We start from the raw sequence: 21607 nt of genomic DNA, 5'->3' as shown, positions 1-21607 counted from the left end.
TATCTGTTATTCATAGAAACAGAGAAACATCATGACAGATAAAGGCTAAATAGCCCATCATCCGCAGCATCCACTATCTCCTCTACCCTAAGAGATCCCACGTTTTCATGAATTCAGGCCCAGTCTCTGTCTCCACCACCTCTTCTGGGAGACTGTTACATGCATCTACCACCCTTTCCGTACAAAAGTATTTCCTTAGATTACTCCTCAGCCTATCACCTCTTAACTTCATCCTATGCCCTCCCATTTCAGAGCTTCCTCTCAAATGAAAGAGATTCGACTCAAGCGCATTTATGCTACGTAAGTATTTAAACATTTCTATCATAACTAATACAATACAATATCTCCTCCAAAGTCTACAGATTGAGATCTTTAAGTCTGTCCCCATATGCCTTATAACGAAAACCACACACCATTTTAGTAGCCTTCCTCTGGACCGACTCCATCCTTTTCATATCTTTTTGAAGGTGTGTCCTCCAGAATTGTACACAATATTCTAAATGAGGTCTCAGAGTCTTATACAGGGGCATCAATACCTCCTTTTTCCTACTGGCCATATCTCTCCCTAGGTACACTGGTATCCCTCTAGTTTTTGTAGTCACTTTTTCAACCTGTTTGATCACCTTTAGATTAGATTATCACATTAGATTATCACCATTTAGATTAGATTATCACACCCAAGTCCTGCTCCTCTTTCGTGCACAAAAGTTCTTCACCCCCTAAACTGTACTGTTGCCTCAAGTTTTTGTAGTCCAAATGCATGACCTTGCAGTTCTTAGCATTAAATCTTAGTTCCTAAAATTCAGATCATTCCTCAAGCTGTGCTAGGTCCTTCGGTCTTTACAGAGGAAGATATAAGAGATCTACGCCGATTTTTCAAAAGGGCTCCAGGAAAGATCTGGGAAATTACAGACTGGTAAGCCTCAATTCAGTGCCAGGCAAAATGGTAGAAACAATTATAAAAAATAAAATTGTGGAAAACGTAGACAAACATGATTTAATGAGACGGAGTCAGCATGGGTTCAGCCAAGGGAGATCTCGCCTCACAAATTTGCTTGACTTCTTTGAAGGTGTGAATAAACATGCGGATAAAGGTGAGCCAGTTGATATAGTGTATCTAGATTTTCAGAAAGCTTTTGATAAAGTTCCTCACGAGAAGCTCCTGAGAAAATTAAAGAGTCATGGGATAGGTGGCAAAGTTCAGTTGTGGATAAGGAATTGGTTATCGGATAGAAAACAGAGGGTAGGGTTAAATGGTCATTTTTCTCAATGGAGAAGAGTAAACAGTGGAGTGCCGCAGGGATCTGTACTGGGTGCTATTTAACTTATTTATAAATAATCTGGAAATTGGAATGAGGAGTGAGGTGATTAAATTTGTAGATGACACTAAACTGTTCAAAGTTGTTAAAATGCATGTGGATTGTGAAATATTGCTGGCGGACCTTAGGAAATTGGAAGACTGGGCATCCAAATGGCAGATGAAATTTAGGGCTCCTTTTACAAAGGTGTGCTAGCGTTTTTAGCGCACGCACCGGATTAGTGCACGCTAACTGAAAAACTACCGCCTGCTCAAGAGGAGGCAGTAGCGACTAGCGCGCAGCATTTTAGCATGCGTTATTCTGCGCATTAAGGCCCTAACGCACGTTTGTAAAAGGAGCCCTTAATGTGAACAAATGCACAGTGATGCGCATTGGGAAGAATAACCCGAATCACAGTTACTGGATGCTAGGGTCTACCTTGTAGATTAGCGCCCAAGAAAAGGATCTGGGTATCACTGTAGACGATACGATGAAACCTTCCGCCCAATGTGTGGCGGCGGCCAAAAAAGCAAACAGGATGCTAGGAATTATTAAAAAAGGGATGGTTAACAAGACTAAGAATGTTATAATGCTCCTGTATCGCTCCATGGTGTGACCTCGTCTGGAGTATTGCGTCCAATTCTGGTCTCCTTATCTCAAGAAAGATATAGTGGTGCTAGAAAAGGTATCGGTAGCATGGAATATTGGTACTCCTTGGGTTTTGGCCAGGTACCAGTGATCTGGATTGGCCACCGTGAGAACGGGCTACTGGGCTTGATGGACCATTGGTCTGACCCAGTAAGGCTATTCTTATGTTCTTATTTATATTACCTGACAGTCCTTCAGCAATATTGCTTATAAAAATGTTAAAAAGAACAGGCCCAAGAACCAACCCTTGAGGCACACCACTGATAACATCCATTTCCTCAGAGCGATCTCTGTTGGCTATTATCCTTTGTTGCCTTTCGCTCAACCAGTTCTTGATCTAGTCTGTCACTTTGGGGCCCATATCGAGGACACTCAGCTATTTTTTCTTCCAATTGCATCTTTGTTTTCCTGATTACTTGACCAGCCTGTCTTAACTTTTCCAGATATTTTGCCTGTCTTCCTCTTTCTGCGATCTTTTGTTGTTTATGAAAGCTAACCTCTTTTTCCTTCTCAACTACTACTTTTGAGAATCAAAGTGACCTTCTCTTCCATAAAACGATCCATTGGGCCAGGTAACACAACTCTAGACCCGGGTTCATATGATGATAATAATAATAATAATAATAATTTATTTTTATATACCGCCATACCCGAAAGTTCTAGGTGGTTCACAACAATTAAGCATGGTACATACAATACAAATCATTTGAGATTCGGCAAGTTAAATGCATACGATATAAGAAAAAATACTTACAATGCGAGAAAATACAGACTATTTTTAAAATGGAATAAAAGCTGTTAAGTTAAATAATAAGATACATTAAGAACCCAGCCTATTGAATAATTGAGTTTTTATCTGTTTTCTAAAATCAAGATAAGAGGATGATCGAACTCATTCAATGATGCACGGCTTTGTAGAAACGTCAGGCTGCCATCTTGTCCAAGCCCCTCCCCAACACACCTTTTTCAATTCATATTTAAACTCTTAACATCCATTCTTAAAAAATTAACCTTTCAAGATTTAAAGCTTTTCAAGAGGCTTTTCAACATGATTATAGTAGCTTTGTTTTCTTCTTTGGAGTAATCTAAGGAAATACTTTTTTACAGAAAAGGTGGTAGATAATTCGTGGAACAGTCTCCCGGAAGAGGTGGTGGAGACGGAGACTGTGTCTGAATTCAAGAAAGCCTGGGACAGGCACGTGGAATCTCAGAGAGAGGAAGAGAGAATGGTTACTGCAGATGAGCCATTTGGCCTTTATCTGCCGTCATGTTTCTATGTTTTATCAACCTCAGTGCAGCAGAGTACAGGGGCTATGGCAAAGAGAGGCAGCAGAGACTTGTAGCAGAAGGTGTCAACAGAGGAAGGGTGTGAGCAGTGAGATGATAGAGTCACTGTATCTTACCTATGACACAGAATGGTTTCCTGGCAAAACGCAGCCGCCCCTGCCATCCTCGGTAACGACAGCAGCAACCAGCAGACCAGACCCGAATGATGTACTCCGTCCCAAAGACCACGATCATAACAAACTCCTGCCATAAGAGAGAGGGGAGGAGATTTATTTACATATTCAAAACGCAGATGTAAGCATTCCTGGAGTTTATTTACAAAGAGGCAAAATTCTCTTTGACCCACAACACTGATTATCCAAGTCGGCTAATGGCATGCCCTGCTCTGTTCTGCCATATCTGGAATTCATGCCGTGTTGGTGGAAATAGGATACGTGGCAGCTGTTGAAGTAACCTGAGTGAGACACACCAGCACCATCAACCTCTACCCTCCCAGCACTGAACTAAGGATGGGGAAAGGAGAGAGAGAGGATGGGGCAAAAAGCAAGAGACACAAAGGGTGAGGGGAGGAGGGGACCGTGGGCATGTGCCCCCTGCTCCTGGCTGAATATTTGTTGAGTACCTACATAGAAACACGAGGGCAGAGAAAAGGCCAAATGGCCCATCCACAGCATCCACTATCTCCTCCTCTCCCTATTGGCTAAGGCTCTTAACATTTGCATCTCCTATTCCTGCATTGTGAGATCATAGAGAATTATGGTTATAGAAACATGATGGCAGATAAAGGCCAAATGGCCCAGCCAGTCTGTGCACTGTGTATGTTCTTTACACAGGTGTCAGGATTGTGCTCCTAGGAAGACTGATGCAACCTCTTATAACAGCTTATGAAAAGTCGCATTTGATGAGGAGGAAGACCTTTCTGCGCTCATTCTCCTGTTCTTGGAAGTATGTCCCTCTCTGGATGAGTGGGGTTTAGGCTCAGAAGAGTCTTCCATGGGGCTGTATCCAGAGCCCAGTTCAGAAGGTTCAGAAATTTGGTTTGGGGTCCCCTTGGTATCCCAGCTGTGCCCTTGGCTCTGATTCCACTGCAGTTGAGGGTGTTCCTAGTCCTAATTTGGGTTCTGTCTGGGTTGGTTCTGATCCTGATTCTGGTTCACATTCCTTTTTGTTTGGCCTGAGCCAGATCTATTTATTTATCTATGTGGGTCCCATCATAGTTTAGGGGTGTCTTGGGTCAATTGCACCTTCCAGCTCATTTTATACTGCATATATAATATACTGGAAGATTTTTGGAGCCCTGCGCACTACCCTATAGTCAGCTACATGATCAGAGGATGATTAAAGTGGTACATTGTATGGTATTCCCTGTATTTCACTACCTGAATCTTCCTAACCCTTGCTATTATTCACAGGACAGGAGGCGACATCTTATGGCACTAGTCAAATGTCCATACATCTAGACTGGAGTCTTACCAGGATGAACAAGCCTTCATTGGCCAAGTCGTGGTGCTCAGGAATGGTGGAGAAGACAGACAGGACCAAACAACTGAAAACCAGCAGGAATCTGCAGAGAAAAGTTAAGGGAGAAAGAAATGAACTTCCTTTCTGCAGGGTCTGTCCCCAAACTCCCAAATTCTATATCAGTAATCAGGCCGGCTTAACAAGTGGACCATGTACGGCCGGGGCCCAGGACACCGGTGACTAACGGAGTGAAAATACCCAACCTCTGACCTCACCTGGTCTCCTTCCTCTTCCCCCTCCCTGCCAGTCTGGCACTGTTCCCTCAGCCGTTTATAAAGTTGATGTTGGTTGCTGGCGGAAACAGCAGCAGCTTGAAAGGGAGAGATGCTGAATTCCACAGGGGGTGTTATGGGGTAGGGGAAGCACCAAAGCAAGTGGCACTATCACTTGAGCTAGCCCTGTCAGCAGTTACACATCTGAATTGACGAGCGAGCACTTAACACTAGCTCAGCAGCTGAAGTGAATGCTGTTGGCAGTCCCCGGGTTAAGAACGGGTTCTGGTTTCTAAACCGTTCTTAAGTTGAATTTGTATGTAACTTGGGTCCTGTACAGTACCCAGTCTATAAAAACATGAAAGAAACAGTCCTCTGTAGTTTAAATAGAAAGAAAAGAGAGGAGGTTGACACTTTCATTCTTCATCCGTCCCACTGTTCCCTCTCCACCACCACATCCAATACTTCTCCCTCGCATCTCTCATCCCCATGCATCTCCCATCACCATGTCCAATAGTTCATTCTCCCTATCTATTCTCTCCCTCATCTCAGCATCTCTTTCCCTCCCTCCATTCTGTGTCCCAAGTTCATGCCCCCTCCCTCCTTCCATCCTTTGTCTGAAGTTTCCTCCCTTCTTTCTGTGTCCCAACGCACCCCTCTTCCTTCTTTCCATTCCCAATGTGCCCTTCCTCCTCCTTTCTCACTTGCCTTCCTCCTGTGGGTGTTACTTACTCTGGCCATCTCCCTCCTCCCTGCTATACTTCTCTTCTCAAAGCTGCAACCACGGGTCCTACACGTGGCCTTCTGGGTCAGCTGTGGGCCACAAGTAGGACCCACAGCCGTGGCTTTGAGAACAAAAGTACAGCGGGGAGGAGGTAACACTCATGAGAGGAAGGCAAGTGAGAAGGAGGGCATGGGGCACCTTGGGAAGGGAGGAAGAGGGTCAGGTTGGCAAATGAAGAGGGAAGCAGGACCCGGTTCAAAAGTACAAGTCATAGAAACATAGAAGATGACGGCAGAAAAGGGCTACAGCAGGAGGAAGAAGGGGAGGGACAGGGAGACATAACAGGTGATGGGCATGGAAGAAGAAGGGATAGAGATACAAAGAGGCAATGCTGATCATATGGGGACAGGGAGAAAGAGGATGAAATGCAGGACAGGACAAGACACACACAGAAGGAAAATACTGAATATGAGAGGGCAGATGTAGAAACAGGAGGAAGAAAAGGAACAGGATATAGAAGGGATATGTTTGTTACACAGGATAGATAAGACTGCAGGAGAAAGATGGTGGACATGGAGAGAGAGGAAATGTGAGATGGACAGAAGTTACTAAAAAGTCAAGAAAAAATAGCACTTTGGCAGCTGCTTTCATGGAGTATCTGTTGTGTTTATTTATGGTCATTTACCCTAAATCAGTTGTTACATTGTAATCACAGGGCCCACTCTGCTTACCCACCCCCTGTCTATGCCCTAATGACCCAATTTCCTTATCTTGACCCTCGTAGGGATCCCACATGGATATCCCATTTATTCTTAAAGTCTGACATAAGTCGAGGGTTCTTAAATGGGGGACTGCCTTTAACTGATAGTATTCTAGAAACTGTGTGCACAACACTGCCCCACCCATGCCCCTCCCAGGTTCACACCACCTTCTGCTGGGAACCACTGCTCTGCTGCATTGTGTCCTTTGAGCCTGGGCCCTGGGGGTATAAGCAGCTGCCGGGGCTGCAGCATCTGCGGTACAGTTGGCGCTCTGCAGGTATCATGAAGCCCAACCTCCTCATAATGGGATGATTCATCGTGGCTGTTTCATCACAGCTGCGCTGAAACATCCCACGATGAAAAGGCCATGAGGAATCATCCCATTCCGCTGGCCATAAACAGGTCATTGGAAACTTTAGCAAGGGCTGTTTCTGTAGAACGTAGAGGGTTTCATTCCTCCTCTTCAAGAACTCTATGATCCAACTCTCAAAACCTTCTAGTAATCCCCTCCATTCGTGAAATCTTTTATGATACTGCCCGTAAATCAGTTTTTTCCGTTATGGCCCCGACACTGTGGAATGTGATGGCCAACGAACTCAGACAAGAATCATCTTGAATGGTATTCAAATCTAAACTAAAAACCTTCCTATTTCAAGATGCTTCTTCCAAGCTCAAGAAAAATGACTCCCTCACCTACTGTACTTTCCCTTCCTTTCCTTCTTTCTATTATAATCTTATTGTAACTTTACCTCCCCCTCCCCAGCCTTCCCTCCTTGTTTCATGTCAGTCAAGTCTGTCTATCTTCTCCTCCCCCCCCCCGTTAATATTTTAGATTATATTTTTTAAAATCTTTTACTGTAAACCATCTAGATACTTGGGATAGACGGTATAAGAAGAAACTAATAAACTTGGAAACTAGGGTAAAAGCTGGATTGTAGTGGATCAAGAATACCTTGAGATGAAAGAAAAGTCAAGATAGTAGGCGATGAGTAACACATTCAAACAACTTGAATGAGAAAAGGAGGAGGGAGATGGGACAATGGTTAGAAGGGCAGGTAGGGTCCACTAAGAGGCCTTCCCCATCAATTCCCTTCGGTCTGATCCAGTATGACTATTTTTATGTTCTTCTCTGTATCAAACATGATTTGATGCCATAAAACTTTCTACTTTATCATTAATATCAGCCACAGCTACAGGTGTTTGCCAGTAGATGGCAGTGTCCCACAATCTGCCAGGCAATAAGACAGCAGGACACAGGCTGACAGACAGACAAACAGGAGGACACAAGTAGACAGGAGAAAACAGGCAGACAGGGGGACAGCAGGACACAGGCTGACAGACAGGAGGACAGTAGGTAGACAGGAAGATACAGGCAGACAGGGGGAGAATGGTATAGAAAATTGAATAAATAATAATTTTAAAAAACCTATAATATGGATTAAAGAAACAAACTTTTATGAAGAAATCAGAATTTAATCAATTGATTTAAGACATATTTTCATTCTTCAAGGAATGTTTACAATTGATTATATTAGGGGGGGGGGGTTGAGCTAAGATTCAACGGAGGTTTTCACTGGCCCAGGCTGTCCCACTCCCTCAGGCCTTTTTTCCTCCTTTACATGAGAAGATTAGGATAAGTTACTTTGGTCTCACAGAGTCCACCTTTCTTGTGGGTTCAGGAGTATGTTGTGGGGTGGACATTTGTTCCCATTTCTTTGATTTGGTCTTGCAGCACAGATATTAACCAGAGTGCCGCTGAATAACAGTCTGCATGATTTTACCAGGCGGGAATTATTTTCAGTATTAATCCCACAGGTCTTCTTATCCGAACCCAGCAGCTGCTCTAACTCTGCATCTTTCCTATACCGAGAGTCAAATTGGGCCAGCGGCATGAACATTTTGCCCAGAACTAGCCATAAAGTGGCCCAAACTCCAAAGGTAGTGGATTTGAATTGGGGGACTTTAAGGGACAGTTCTCAAATGTGTTTAGACCAAAAGGAACTGTGGAGAAGAGGGACTGACTGCTCCAGGCTCACGTCCTCCCCTTCCCTTTGGGCTGCCTAGAATGGAGGGGTTGGAGCAGAACACCTCTGGAGTTCCCCCACAAATTAAGGCCCCCCCCCCCTTAGGGTCTGACTATGCACCAGCTCTCCCAGGGAACGTGGGAGCCCACTTTCCTTTCAGTACCACCCAGGGAAAAGTGTCAGCAGCAGAGATTCACACCTGCTTCCTCACTTGAAAGCAACTCAAGCACGTTTGAAGGTTTGATGAGGAGGCATCCCTCGACAGCCCCTGCACCTGCCTCCATTTCACTCCGTTCTTGAATACTGTGGATACTTTTGCCTGGCTAAGAGCTGCTCTGTTTGTAGCAATCAGTCTCCATGGGTAAAGGACTCCAGAAAATTACCCTCCTGAAATCTGAATGTTCAGTTAATAGCTGTGATTTAACTAAAGAGAAGGATCAATTTATCTAAATGGGTAAAGATGTACGAATTGAATCTTTGTCTCACAAACCAATCAATATAACTAAAACAACAAACAGAGCAAACAGAACTCCCAGTGAAAAGTGCAACTCCCAGTAAAAGTCCAATTCCCAGTGAAAAGTGCAACTCCTTGTGAAAAGTGCAACTCCCAGTAAAAGTCCAATTCCTAGTGAAAAGTGCAACTCCTTGTGAAAAGTGCAACTCCCAGTAAAAGTCCAATTCCCAGTGAAAAGTGCAACTCCTAGTGAAAAGTGCAACTCCCAGTAAAAGTCCAATTCCTAGTGAAAAGTGCAACTCCTTGTGAAAAGTGCAACTCCCAGTAAAAGTCCAATTCTCAGTGAACCCCCCAATTTCCAATGAAAGCACAACTCTCACCGAAAACTCGTCCTTGTTCCTATACTTGTAACGCCTTGTGAACGCCAGAGGGAAGCTCTCTTTGGCATGAAGTAAATATGAGACTGAGATCGTACGCCATATGCCCTGAGGTTCATTTGGAGACACTCTTCCCCCACCCCCAAGAGTTATTACTAGAGATAAAGGGCCTTTCCAAAAACCCCAACATTTACACACTGAACCCCCAAAGCAACCAGAAAATAACCATTTTCAGCTTATCTGAAACAGCCAGTTTAATTATTTTATTTTTTTTACTAACCTAGGGGTAGGCAATTCCAGTCCTCGAGAGCTGGAGCCAGGTCAGGTTTTCAGGATCTCCACAATAAATATGCAGGAGATAGATTTGCATCTCAAGGAGGCAGTGCATGCAAATCCATCTCATACATATTCATGGTGGAGATCCTGAAAACCTGACCTGGGTCCGGCTCTCGAGGACCGGAATTGCCTACCCCTGCACTAGGGTAGACATGGGCAACTCCGGTCCTCAAGGGCCAGAATCCAATCGGGTATCAGGATGTCCCCAATGAATATGCATTGAAAGCAGTGCATGCAAATAGATCTCATGCATATTCATTGGGGATATCCTGAAAACTTGACCTGGCTCCAGCTCTCGAGGACCGGAATCGCCTACCTCTGGACTAACCAAACTATCACAGAGGTTTACAACCAAATGCATTATAACATTGCAATTTAAAACATCAATAAAAAATAAAGGCTTAAGGAGGGAGAAAAAGTGAGTCATTTGAAATCTGACGTACAGAGGGGTAGGTAGGAAGCTGCATAACTCAGAAGCCAGGTCTGACACCTTTACTATAAGTCAAATCATTCTACTTTTGCCCAAGATCTAAAATAAAGACTTGCCTAAAATTGTTGCCAGGCAGCTGAAAGACCTGTGTGGGGAGAAATGCAAAGAAAATCCAAGGGACAAGATCATTGAGAGGATTTATAAGGAAATCAGACATTTTGGAACAGCCAGATACTGATTTCCCCACGCAAACATTTGAAACCGTCATCAGATTTTTTGAGCTCCAGAAATCAACTTGGCTACCATCGTTTGAAGTACTGTAATTACTTTATTTATTCATCTCGCTCCCCCAAAGGAGCCCAGAACGGGTTACAAAAGTACATTCACAGTATAGACAGGATGGACTTGAGTGAAAAGGACATACGTAGCTTAGTTGATATTGCAGCTTTTACACTATAGATATAACATAACCCAAAGCGCCAATTAGAAATGGCTCTGTAGTGATTGATACCTTTGGATTTAAACTTTCCTTTTCAAGAAGGGAGAAAATGCTAGGTTTCTTCGGAGAAACTGGCTCAAGACCCTGGTCCAGACCAGCATTAATCACACAATAGAGATAAGGAGCTGGGTCCGATTGACACTTTTGAAGCAGCTCTGGAGTGCCAGAGCCCAATTGCTTTCAACGTTTCCCCACTCCAGCCTCAGATACCTGATCAAATAAGGAAAATACACTCCTAGATGGCATCACCCTCCAAGAGCCAAACTGTCGCATCTCTGGTGTGATTAATGGCAGGAATCCATGGCCGCTCAGTGGTACAAACTGATTTCTGAATTTTTAAATAAGAAGCCAAAAAATAGTCTTATTGATATTTGGAGCATCGAGATAAAACTGTATATTTCTGTGTCTCGCTGGCCACAAATTTGGACTTGGAGGTTGAAATGTACAGCGTCAGCATCTATGAGACCAACATGGTTATTTTTATTACATAGGATTTTTTGGACCCCAGTTCGATTACAAAAAATAGACAATATGGCGTTGTCATATTAATACAGGGACTTTGGATCATCTGTTATATTTTTGTCCACTGATACTTAGTTTCTGGAAGTCAATTAAATAAATCTATCATCTATCATCTATCATCTTGTCATCTATCCCCTTATCCTATGAGGTGGTAATTTGTGGTACGTTACTTCATGTTAAGCCTACTTTAGACAAGTATAAAAGTCGCCTATTCCTGATTATGACGGGAATAGCTGTTCAATTAGAAACATAGAAAGTGACGGCAGAAAAGGGCCAAGGCCCATCGAGTCTGCCCACTCCATTGACCCACCCCCCTAGTTAATCGCTCTCTGATGACCTTTTCCCTCGTAGAGATCTGACATGAGCATCCCATCTGTTCTTAAAATCTGGCACGCTGCTGGCCTCGATCACATGTACTGGGAGCTTATTCCAGCTGTCAACCACTCTTTCGGTGAAGAAGTACTTCCTGGTGTCGCCATGAAACTTCCCGCCCTTTATTTTCAGCGGGTGCCCTCTTGTGGCTGAGGGTTCTCTAAGAAGGAAAACATCATCTTCTACCTCAGTACGACCAGTGACATACTTAAACGTCTCAATCATGTCTCCTCTCTCCCTACGTTCTTCGAGACAGTATAGCCGCAATTCGTTCAGCCTTTCTTCGTATGATAGATCTTTGAGCCCCGAGACCATCCTGGTAGCCATTCGCTGTACTGATTCGACTCTCAGCACATCTTTACGGTAATGTGGCCTCCAGAATTGTACGCAGTACTCCAGATGAACCACGACAGGATTAATTACACTTTTTGGTGGGTAAATGTGTGTACCACATATAACTATGAAAGAATGATGGCGGAACGTTTGGGGACTAGTAAGTCCTTTAATGATGTATGGAGTCCATTGACTACTTTTGTTGCATTCAGTAAGGGTCGTGTTTCTTCCCTTTTCATTACATTTCTTTACACATCCAGGGAGGGTGGGTGGGGGGAAGGAAATGTACGTTGAGGAGTTAAAATATTTCACTATAATATTGAGATCACATCATATGTATTATTGTATTAATAATTAAGATGAGGATGGGAGTAAATGATTGTTTAATGTAATAATTATATAGTTAGTGCGTTCCATGCAGTATTTATGATTTACCAATTGTACTGCATTATCAAAGTTTGAAAATCAATAAAGATTTAAACAAAAAATAAAAGGGATCCATGGCCAATATCTGTAATTGTCTAAACCTGAACAATTTCTTTGACTGCAAGTATCTATAAGGAGCTGCCTGGGGCGATCATTTGACACTCACAGTTGGTGGGTGACTAAAGCTCTCCTGGAGGTCTCATTTCACACAGCTTGAGACCTCATTCCATGTCGTCTGAGAACAGTTAGTGGCAATTTGCTGCCTTCTGAAAAGACTGACTGAGTAGAATCTAAGGGAAACCACCTTAGCTAAAGCTGATTTTCACATTGCCAGAGGAATAGGCTGGGAGAGAGCTTGGAGGCGTGGGCCGAGAAAGGTTTATTGGACCCCTCCCCTTGGCTTTTAAATCAACTGCAACCTCTTCAAGAGATGCTGGCCAAGGGCTGGAAGGGAAGTAGGTCGGGCCCTGCAAATTCTATCCCACCGAAACCAGGCAAAGTGTCCAAGTGTTTTACTGACTACTTTTTCTACTGTTCCTCCACTTAATGTGCTCCCCCCCATATATGAAAATCATGAGCTCTCCTCTTCTGCCATTACTACTATAGCACTACCAGATGCTTGCAATGCTCTACAGAGTCCCTGGTCCAAAGAGCTTACAATCTAAACAGACAAGACAGACAAACAGGATGTCATGGATCTAGTTAAGGGGAACGGTTAACCTGCTAGCTGGGTTGGAGGGCTGAGGGGAGTACAGGACAATCAAGGTATTGTGACATAAATGAGGAGGTTGGCTCTTATTGGTGGAATGAGGCATTATGACTTCACAGCATCAGAAGTGAGTCAAGTATAGAACAATCAAGCCATTGTGACATCACTGATGAGGCTGGCTCTTATTGGTGGAATGAGGCATTATGACATCACAATCTCAGCTCTGCTTCCCAAAGACTGAAACTCTTCACACTACTACTATGAATTATTTCTACAGCGCCACCAGACGCACGCAGCGCTGCACAGAGTCACAAAGAAGACAGTCCCTGCTCCAAAGAGCTTACAATCTAAACAGAAAAACAGGATGGCATGGATACAGTTAAGGGGAACAGTTAATCTGCTGGCTGGTATGGCATGCATGCACACTCATTACTTATATACAGACACACACATTTTACAGTAAGAAGACCTGAGCCAGGACCGTGAAAGAGGACTAGAGAGAAATCTGTGGGCTAGACCTGGATTCTGAGGGGCTCCCCGGTCAAACTTCCCATCAGCTGCTAGACCAGTGGTCCTCAACACGTGGCCCGTGGGACACATGTGTATGTGCATTTCTGTTTGTGAAACACACATTGCCCCTGTTGGAATGGGACATTTCATCACGGGTTGTTTCACCGCAGCTGCGATGATTCATCCCATTCTGTCATCCAATAGTAAGGTAGATGAAGTAATCGACTTGCACCCCCAAGCCCTGGAGTACAGCTGCATGATTGGTTTACTGTCCTCCATCCTGCAGCGATAGGAACTCATGAACCACACTGGCTGCCAGTCTCCCATCACATTACTTACAAAATCCTCCTACTCGCATTCAAAATCAAGCTGACCCATTCTCCATCCTTCTTAGACAAACATCTCACCCCCTACGCATCCTCTCAGGCCCTGACCAGAATCTTCTAACTGTTCCTTCAATCAAAGACCTTTTTTACACTCAAAACACCAACTTTTCTGCTACTGCCCCATCCCTCTGGAACACCATGCCATAAGAACATAAGAATAGTCTTACTGGGTCAGACCAATGGTCCATCAAGCCCAGGTCACTAGTACCTGGCCAAAACCCAAGGTGTAGCAAAATTTCTTGCTACTGATACAGGGCACGCAGTGGCTTCTCCCATGCTTGTCTCAATAGCAGACTATGGACTTTTCCTCCAGGAACTTGTCCAAACCTTCGCTTTGAAAACACCCTTGACAAATTCAAAATTAAACTCAAAACCTTTCTATTCCAAGACGCCTACCAAAATACAAGTTAGACCTTTCAACGTATATTAAGAACCGCTTTTAAGAAATAACAACCCCCCCCACCCCGCCGTCCCACCCTTAATTTTTATTTTAACTTCGATGTATTTTTTGAACTTTCCCCTCCCTCAACACCTTCCTATTGTCTTTGTCCTGTCCATGTACTGCCCAATTTTTATTTTAACTATCTTAAATTCCTATTTTAGTATTGTAAACTGACCAGATACTCGATGATGGCCAGTCTATCAAACTGTAAATAAACTTGGAAACTTACAGTTTGCATGCTTCCAAAATTACACACTTGAGCTTGCGGTCCCGGCGGCAGCAACAGGAGGAGGGAATTGTAGGCGAGAGTGGTCTCACACTCACCTGCCTTCTATCTTCTCTAGGGACGCCTCAGCCATGACACTTGGAGGTCTAATTTTGGGAGGCGTAGGGGGGGCATTGCCCCCTCCCAAACGCTGAATCAGATTCATCGTGGCCAGTTCATCATGTTGAAACTGCTGTGATGAATTGTCCTAGACTCTGTCCCTGTTGTATACACTCTGGATAAAGGGGGAATTACATTTCTACTGCTGTCTTTCTGGGGAAACTGGAACGTCATTCATTTGCTTCTGCGCAGTGAGGAACGTAGAAATAGAAGATTGTTCCTTGTCTGCTTTGCTCCCCACACTGAAAAGCATATGCGTCATTTTAAAGAGCTCATTAATTTCCCCAAATAGAGGCAGCCCTGGAGTACCATGGAAGGGTTGAGTAGAAACAAATCAAATCCCTTCCATTCTTGCAAACACTTTATTTTAAATATTTAATAAGGAGAGGCATGATAGACAGTGTCCCTGGAGAGAGCCAGAAGGCTCTGAACTGCACCCAGCACAGCACTTATAGATATGGATGCAGTGAAATGGAGGACGAGAAGAAGGGAAAGCAGGGGGATAAAAACACTGCACACACACATACACTAGCACATATATGTACCATGTCCCTATGCACATACATCATATCCCCCCCCCCCACCAAAAAAAAAAAGTGCAGAATGAGGGCATTCTGTAAGAGCAGCTGGGCAATGTAACCCATATGCTACAGACTGCGAGTAAGTGCAACATTTTCACAGAAAGGGTGGTAGATGAGTGGAATAATCTCCTAGTAGAGTAGTAGAGACAAATACTGTGTCTGAATTCAAAAAAACATGGGACTGGCACGTGGCATCTCTTAGGGAGAGGAAGAGATAGTGGATGCTACAGATGGGCAGACAGGATGGGCCAATTGGCCTTTATCTGCCATCATGTTTCTATGACCTCACAATGCAGGTGTAAAGAGCCTTAGCCTATAGGAAGAGGAGATGCAAATGTTAAGAGCCTTAGCCAATAGGGAGAGGAGGAGATAGTGGATGCTGCGGATGGGCCATTTGACCTTTATCTGCCATCATGTTTCTATAACTATAAAGCTCTATGACCTCACAATGCAAATGTTAAGAGCCTTAGCCAATAGGGAAAGGAGATGCAAATGTTAAGAGCCTTAGCCAATAGGGAGAGGAGGAGATAGTAGATGCTGCGGATGGGCCATTTGGCCTTTATCTGCCATCATGTTTCTATAACTATAAAGTTCTATGACCTCACAATGCAAATGTTAAGAGCCTTAGCCAATAGGGAGAGGAGGAGATAGTGGATACTGCGGATGGGCCATTGGGCCTTTATCTACCGTCATGTTTCTATGTTTCTGTTTGATTAGTAATGTATTAAAAGGCAGCAGTTACCAACTTACCGAATGGTCCATCCAGTCTGCCCAACAGTCAGCCACTTTATTCATTCATGATTAAATTGTCTTTCTTTGACATTTCTGGGGCAGAGACCGTAGAAGATCTCCTGGTTCCAACTACTGGAGTTGCTTTCGAAACTCACTCCAGCCTATCCAAACCATCTTGTCATTTGTGGGATACAGACTGTCCTCACGTTCCAAATTACTTGAGTTCCCATAGAAGGGAAATATGGTGGTGGTGAGGGGGGCAGATATAACTTAGAGTACATTATGTCCCGCCCATGCTCCACGCATGTATATGTGCTCTTTGCATTTACACGCTATGAATATCCCATAAGAGAAAAGCACTGAGCTGCTAGGATATCTGAGGCTCTGGCACTGAATGCAAACCGCAAAAACACAGCCACTTAAGTGCAATGTTCAGCTCTTAAGTGGCTATGGCGAACCACATAAAAAAGGACTTAACTAGCTAAGTGCCGACTCTGGCCTATAATAGCCAGTTCCGGCGTAGGCACTAACTGGGCATTTTCAGTGGTCAAGTGCAACTGCTGCTTAATCACCTTCTGAGGACTATCCGCAGGTACTGAAGCGTTTTACTGGGCAGCACCACTAAGTATTCCCGGAGAGTGCAAATCCCATACTAGTGGTGGTGTAAAATGCCATCTGATAGTGTGTCAGGGGAAGGGTAGCACAGAGCGGTCTAAAATCCCAGTATCCCCTGAGAAGCTAAGTTTTGGGACCTATATTCCTTGCCCAGAAGATGCCAGGGCACCCCAAACCCAAAAGAGGGAGGTAAAGCTGGTAGCAGTAAAAGTTCACAAACAGGCAGGAGAGAGTTTGGCTGCTCAACTAAGCCTTGGGTTTCAGTTTCCCAGGGGAAGGAGAAAAGGGCAACACCTGGGTCCATAGAAGTTAACAGCAGCCCAAGAAGGAAGGGGGGGGGAGGAGACTGACACCTCATGAAGAACAGAGAAGCCTTATCAGGCAATTCCCAGGGATAACCTGGGGTGGGAACATGAAAGGAGGCTCAGAACTTTCCAGGGGGAGGACTTAGTAGAGAGCACCAATTTTCCTGAGAACCCAGATGTTGAAATGGGGGAAGCTGCTGACAAGGAGGTAGAGTCTTCACCTGCTGAAATCCATCCCACAGACCCGGGAGGAAGCAAAAGGTTCTGTGGGACCAAGGAACATAAAAACATAAGAATAGCTTACTGGATCAGACCAATGGTCCTCCAAGCCTTGTAGCCCATTCTCACGGTGGCCAACATTCCATATAGAATCTCAACGAATAGCAAGATTCTAGAATCCCAGAGAGATGCAACATTCCATGCTACCGATCCAGGGCAAGCAGTGGCTTCACCCATGTCTTTCTTAGTAACAAACTATGAACTTTTCCTCCAGGAATTTGTCCAAACATTTCTTAAAGCCAGCTATGCTATCTGCTCTTACCACATCCAGAGCTTAACTATTCTCTGAGTGAAAAAATATTTCCCTGTAACTTCGAGTGTCCCCTAGTTTTTGTAATTTTTGACGGAGTGAAAATTCAATCCACTTGTACCCGTTCTACTCCACTCAGGATTTTGTAGACTTCAATCCTATCTCCCCTCAGCTGTCTCTTTTCCAAGCTTAAGAGCCCTAACCTCTCTAGTCTTTCCTCATATGAGAAGAGTTCCATCCCTTTTATCATCTTGGCCGCTCTTCTTTGAACCTTTTTTAGGGCCACTATATCTTTCTTGAGATAAGGAGACCAGAATTGAATGCAATACTCCAGATGAGGTCGCACCATGGAGCGATACAGGGGCATTATGACATTCTTAGTCTTGTTAACCATCCCTTTTTTAATAATTCCTAGCATCCTATTTGCTTTTTTGGCCGCCGCCGCACATTGAGCGAAAGATTACATCGTATTGTCTACCCCCAAGGTGGACCCTAGCATCCAGACTATAAGTTGGTAACTTCCCAGTGGGGGAGAATATCCCAGAGTGAATTGGGGAGACTGGGCGTTTAATTGGGAAGCGCCAGGAGTGCTGAAGAGAACTAAAGGAAGTGTACTCATTTTGTAACCAGAGAAATGACCCTGAGAGCTGTTTTCTTTTTCCCACTTGTTTGGGCTTACAAGCTATATGGACTTCTGTTATGGACTGGTAACCTGATGTGCAATCACGATTGTAATTCTTTTGTGATTTGGTTTTGCCGAGAATAAAAAGACCTTTCTGATGACTGGTAGGGGGGGGGTTGTCTCTTTTGAGCTGAGTTGAACATGTGGTGTCAAGGGACAGAGTGCATTTATGTGCCGGTCCAGCAGTCCAGAAGCCTGAGTGACTGCGAACCCGTCCCCAGCTACTTCCCAGCATCAATACCACTGTTTGTCTACTGGAGAGCTTGTGTACTAACCTTTCCTGTTTGTTCCAATCAGTCCCCACTTCACCCTAAATCCCACAGCAGAACGAAACAGTAAATCACAGAACGAAAAGGATATTCTTTCTGTACCTCGTGAATCAGCAGTAAAGACGGTATATCAGGAATTGTCATGAATTATTAAGAGCCTTTTTACTAAAATTTACCACGTAATAACGGATATTAGAGCGCGTTCTCTTTCATACCTATGGGGTCGTGTGGCACTTAGCAGCGTGCAAAGCTCTAGTTAAAGGTCTCCAAAGGAAACTAAAGTTTAGGGCAATACCTGGAACCAGGGCGCAGGGAATCCTGACGCCCAGTATCAGGTCCCATTGCCCAGGGTGAACCCACTAGGGACAGAGAAAGTACATCGAAGGTGATTTGATGCGCTAGGCAGATTTCCCCCCTCACTCACTCTGATCCTGCAAGTTCGGACAACCTTTAAAAATTGTCATTCTCATCTACGAAATCTCTGACCACAGATGAGCTGCATTGTGGATAAGCTTTAGCCTCACATCTATATTATCTGAATGTTCTGGTGCGCTAATTCGGTGTTTTGTAAGTATTATGCTGACATTGTATTATATCTCTCTTGTTTGAATTTCATGGTAAGTTTCAATTTCCTGATTTTGAATTTACCTTAGTCAATGGTCTTTTTACTACTGTTAACAAAATTGTACTTGCTGTATAGTGCCTTGGATGAATCTCTTCATAAAGACAGTTAATAAATGCCGCATTTCACATTTCCACTTCAGAGTACATCAAGGTGGGACACAAAATGGCCAAAACCTCCCCGAGATCCCCTTAGAAAGATTGCTAATACCATGTGAAATGGAAAATCCAAAGGGATGCTGTAAGGTTCGCACCCAACCAACTTCCTAAATTCTGAGTGTTATAAAGAGTATTATTTTATTTTGCAAAATGCCAATTTGCAGAATCGTAATCGTTTTGACAGTGTTTCAATCATTGATTAAACCATGTTGACGAAAAGTGTGGAATTTTCAAATGTGGAACTCCGAGCTGTCATAAGAACATAAGCACATAAGCATGGCCTCTGCCAAGTCAGACCTTAGGACCATCATGCCCAGCAGTCCGCTCCCGCGGTGGCCCCCCAGGTCAATGACCTGTAGTGATCTATTACTCAAGGGCGTTTTGTATTGTGTTGTAACCCTCTAATTATACCCCTGGATCCCCTTTCCCTTCAGGAACTCGTCCAATCCCTTTTTGAAACCCAAAATCGTACTCTGCTCTACCATCTCCTCTGAAAGCGCGTTCCAGGTGTCCACCACTCTCTGAGTGAAGAAGAACTTCCTAGCATTTGTTCTGAACCTATCTCCCTTCAATTTTTTAGAGTGCCCTCTAGTTCTTGTTGCCCCTGCCAGTCTGAAGAATCTGTCCCTCTCTACCTTCGCTATACCCTTCATGATCTTATAAGTTTCTATCATATCCCCTCTAAGTCTCCGCTTTTCCAGGGAAAAGAGCCCCAACTTCTCCAGCCTCTCAGCATACGAGAGGTTTTCCATGCCCTTTATCATTTTTGTTGCTCTTCTCTGGACCCTCTCGAGTATCGCCATATCCTTCTTAAGGTACGGCGACCAGTACTGAACACAGTACTCCAGATGTGGTCGCACCATCGCCCTATACAGCGGGAGGATAACTTCCTTGGTTCTGGTAGTGATACCTTTTTTGATAATGCCCAACATTCTGTTCGCCTTTTTTGAGGCCGCTGCGCATTGTGCCGCCGGTTTCATTGTTTTATCCACCAAAACCCCCATGTCTTTTTCTAGGTTGCCTTCCCCCAATATTATCCCCCCCCCCCATCGTGTAACTGTACATCGGGTTCCCTTTCCCTATGTGCATAACTTTACATTTCTCCACATTAAAACTCATCTGCCATTTATCTGCCCACTCACTCAGTTTGTTCAGGTCCCTTTGGAGTTCTTTACATTCCTCTACAGATCTAACCTTACCGGAGAGTTTGGTGTCATCCGCAAATTTTATAACTTCACACTTTGTCCCTGTTTCCAAGTCATTAATAAATATATTGAATAGCAGTGGTCCCAGCACTGACTCTTGTGGGACGCCACTCGTGACCCCTTTCAAGTCAGAATAGTGTCCCTTTATTCCTACCCTCTGTTTCCTGTTCGCCAGCCAGTTTCTGATCCATCTGTGAATTTCCCCTTCCACCCCGTGGTTCCACAGTTTCTTTAGAAGTTCCTATTCCTGCAGAAGATAACTGCAAAGGAAATCCACAAATATATGATGCCAACATTGAGTGACAAATGCCCCTCATACTCCACGATGAAGAAGTGATGTGCAAACTGAGACTGAAAATGCAGCAAAGTCTGGGAGGCCTCAAACAGTATCGAGCCCTGAAATTGTTGATTACGTCCGTGACCTGATTTGGGCAGATTGGTGAATATTGGCTAAAACAATTGCTGAGACACTACAGATATCCAGGGAATGTGCTGTGAGCCAAGTGGGTGCTCCAATGTTTGCTTGCCAATGAGAAACAATGTCGAGTGGACACTTCCAGCTGATGAAACATGGTTGTACCACTATGATCCTGAGACAATTGTCACGTGATCGGAGGTGATTGCAGCAGGGGAGCAGTATTTCAGTGACCAGACATCAGAGTAATTTTGGGAAGTGTTACAGAAGCTTCGGATACGATGTGCCAAGTGTGTTGAACTCGGGGGTGAACATGTGGCTCCACGTCATTCCCTTCTCGGTTGGGCTGAGAACTTTTCAGCACCCCCTCGTAGCTGGACTGTGTTCCAATCGGTAATATTTCCCACTTTCTAACATATCACGAAACTGGGCAGCAACTGGATGGGTCTCGTGGTCAGACCCTCTGTTTGCGTGATCACCTAAAGCAGGTTTGATGTAAGATCCCTCCCCTCACAACTGTTTCTACTATTGTTTATCATTTCTATATCACGCAGCGCCGTACATGCACACTTAATATGTAATAGATGGTCCCTGCTCAGAAGAGCTTACATTCTAATTTAGACAGACAGGATTTATAGGGGTTGGGGAGTTTCTTGCAGATATAACATAGAAACATGACAGCAGCTAAAGGCCAAATGGCCCATCTAGTCTGCCCATCCACAGTAACCATTATCTCTTTCTCTCTCCGAGAGATCCCATGAAAGAAGGAAACTGCCCTCAGTGTTGTGAAGCCGAAAGTACACCCTACACCCCCCTCCCCAAATTAACTATCCAGCCC

General features: G+C 44.2%; 1 protein-coding gene across 4 annotated transcripts in view; it reads right to left on the bottom strand.

Annotated features, from left to right (window-relative positions):
- Positions 1-21607, bottom strand: part of KCNQ4 (potassium voltage-gated channel subfamily Q member 4) — a 109577-nt gene that overhangs the window by 35372 nt on the left and 52598 nt on the right. For all 4 annotated transcript variants that reach the window (XM_033956855.1, XM_033956856.1, XM_033956858.1 and 1 more), the window contains exons 2-3: positions 4707-4797; positions 3350-3476 (exon numbers count right to left, since the gene is read on the bottom strand). In XM_033956855.1, the coding sequence (XP_033812746.1) occupies positions 3350-3476; positions 4707-4797 (218 nt within the window). The remainder of the gene's footprint in view (positions 1-3349; positions 3477-4706; positions 4798-21607) is intronic.

This window comes from Geotrypetes seraphini, chromosome 8, assembly GCF_902459505.1.
Source record: "Geotrypetes seraphini chromosome 8, aGeoSer1.1, whole genome shotgun sequence".
Classification (NCBI taxonomy): domain Eukaryota; kingdom Metazoa; phylum Chordata; class Amphibia; order Gymnophiona; family Dermophiidae; genus Geotrypetes; species Geotrypetes seraphini.
The sequence above is the reverse complement of the archived record's forward strand: the minus strand, read 5'-3'. Positions and strand labels throughout refer to the sequence as shown.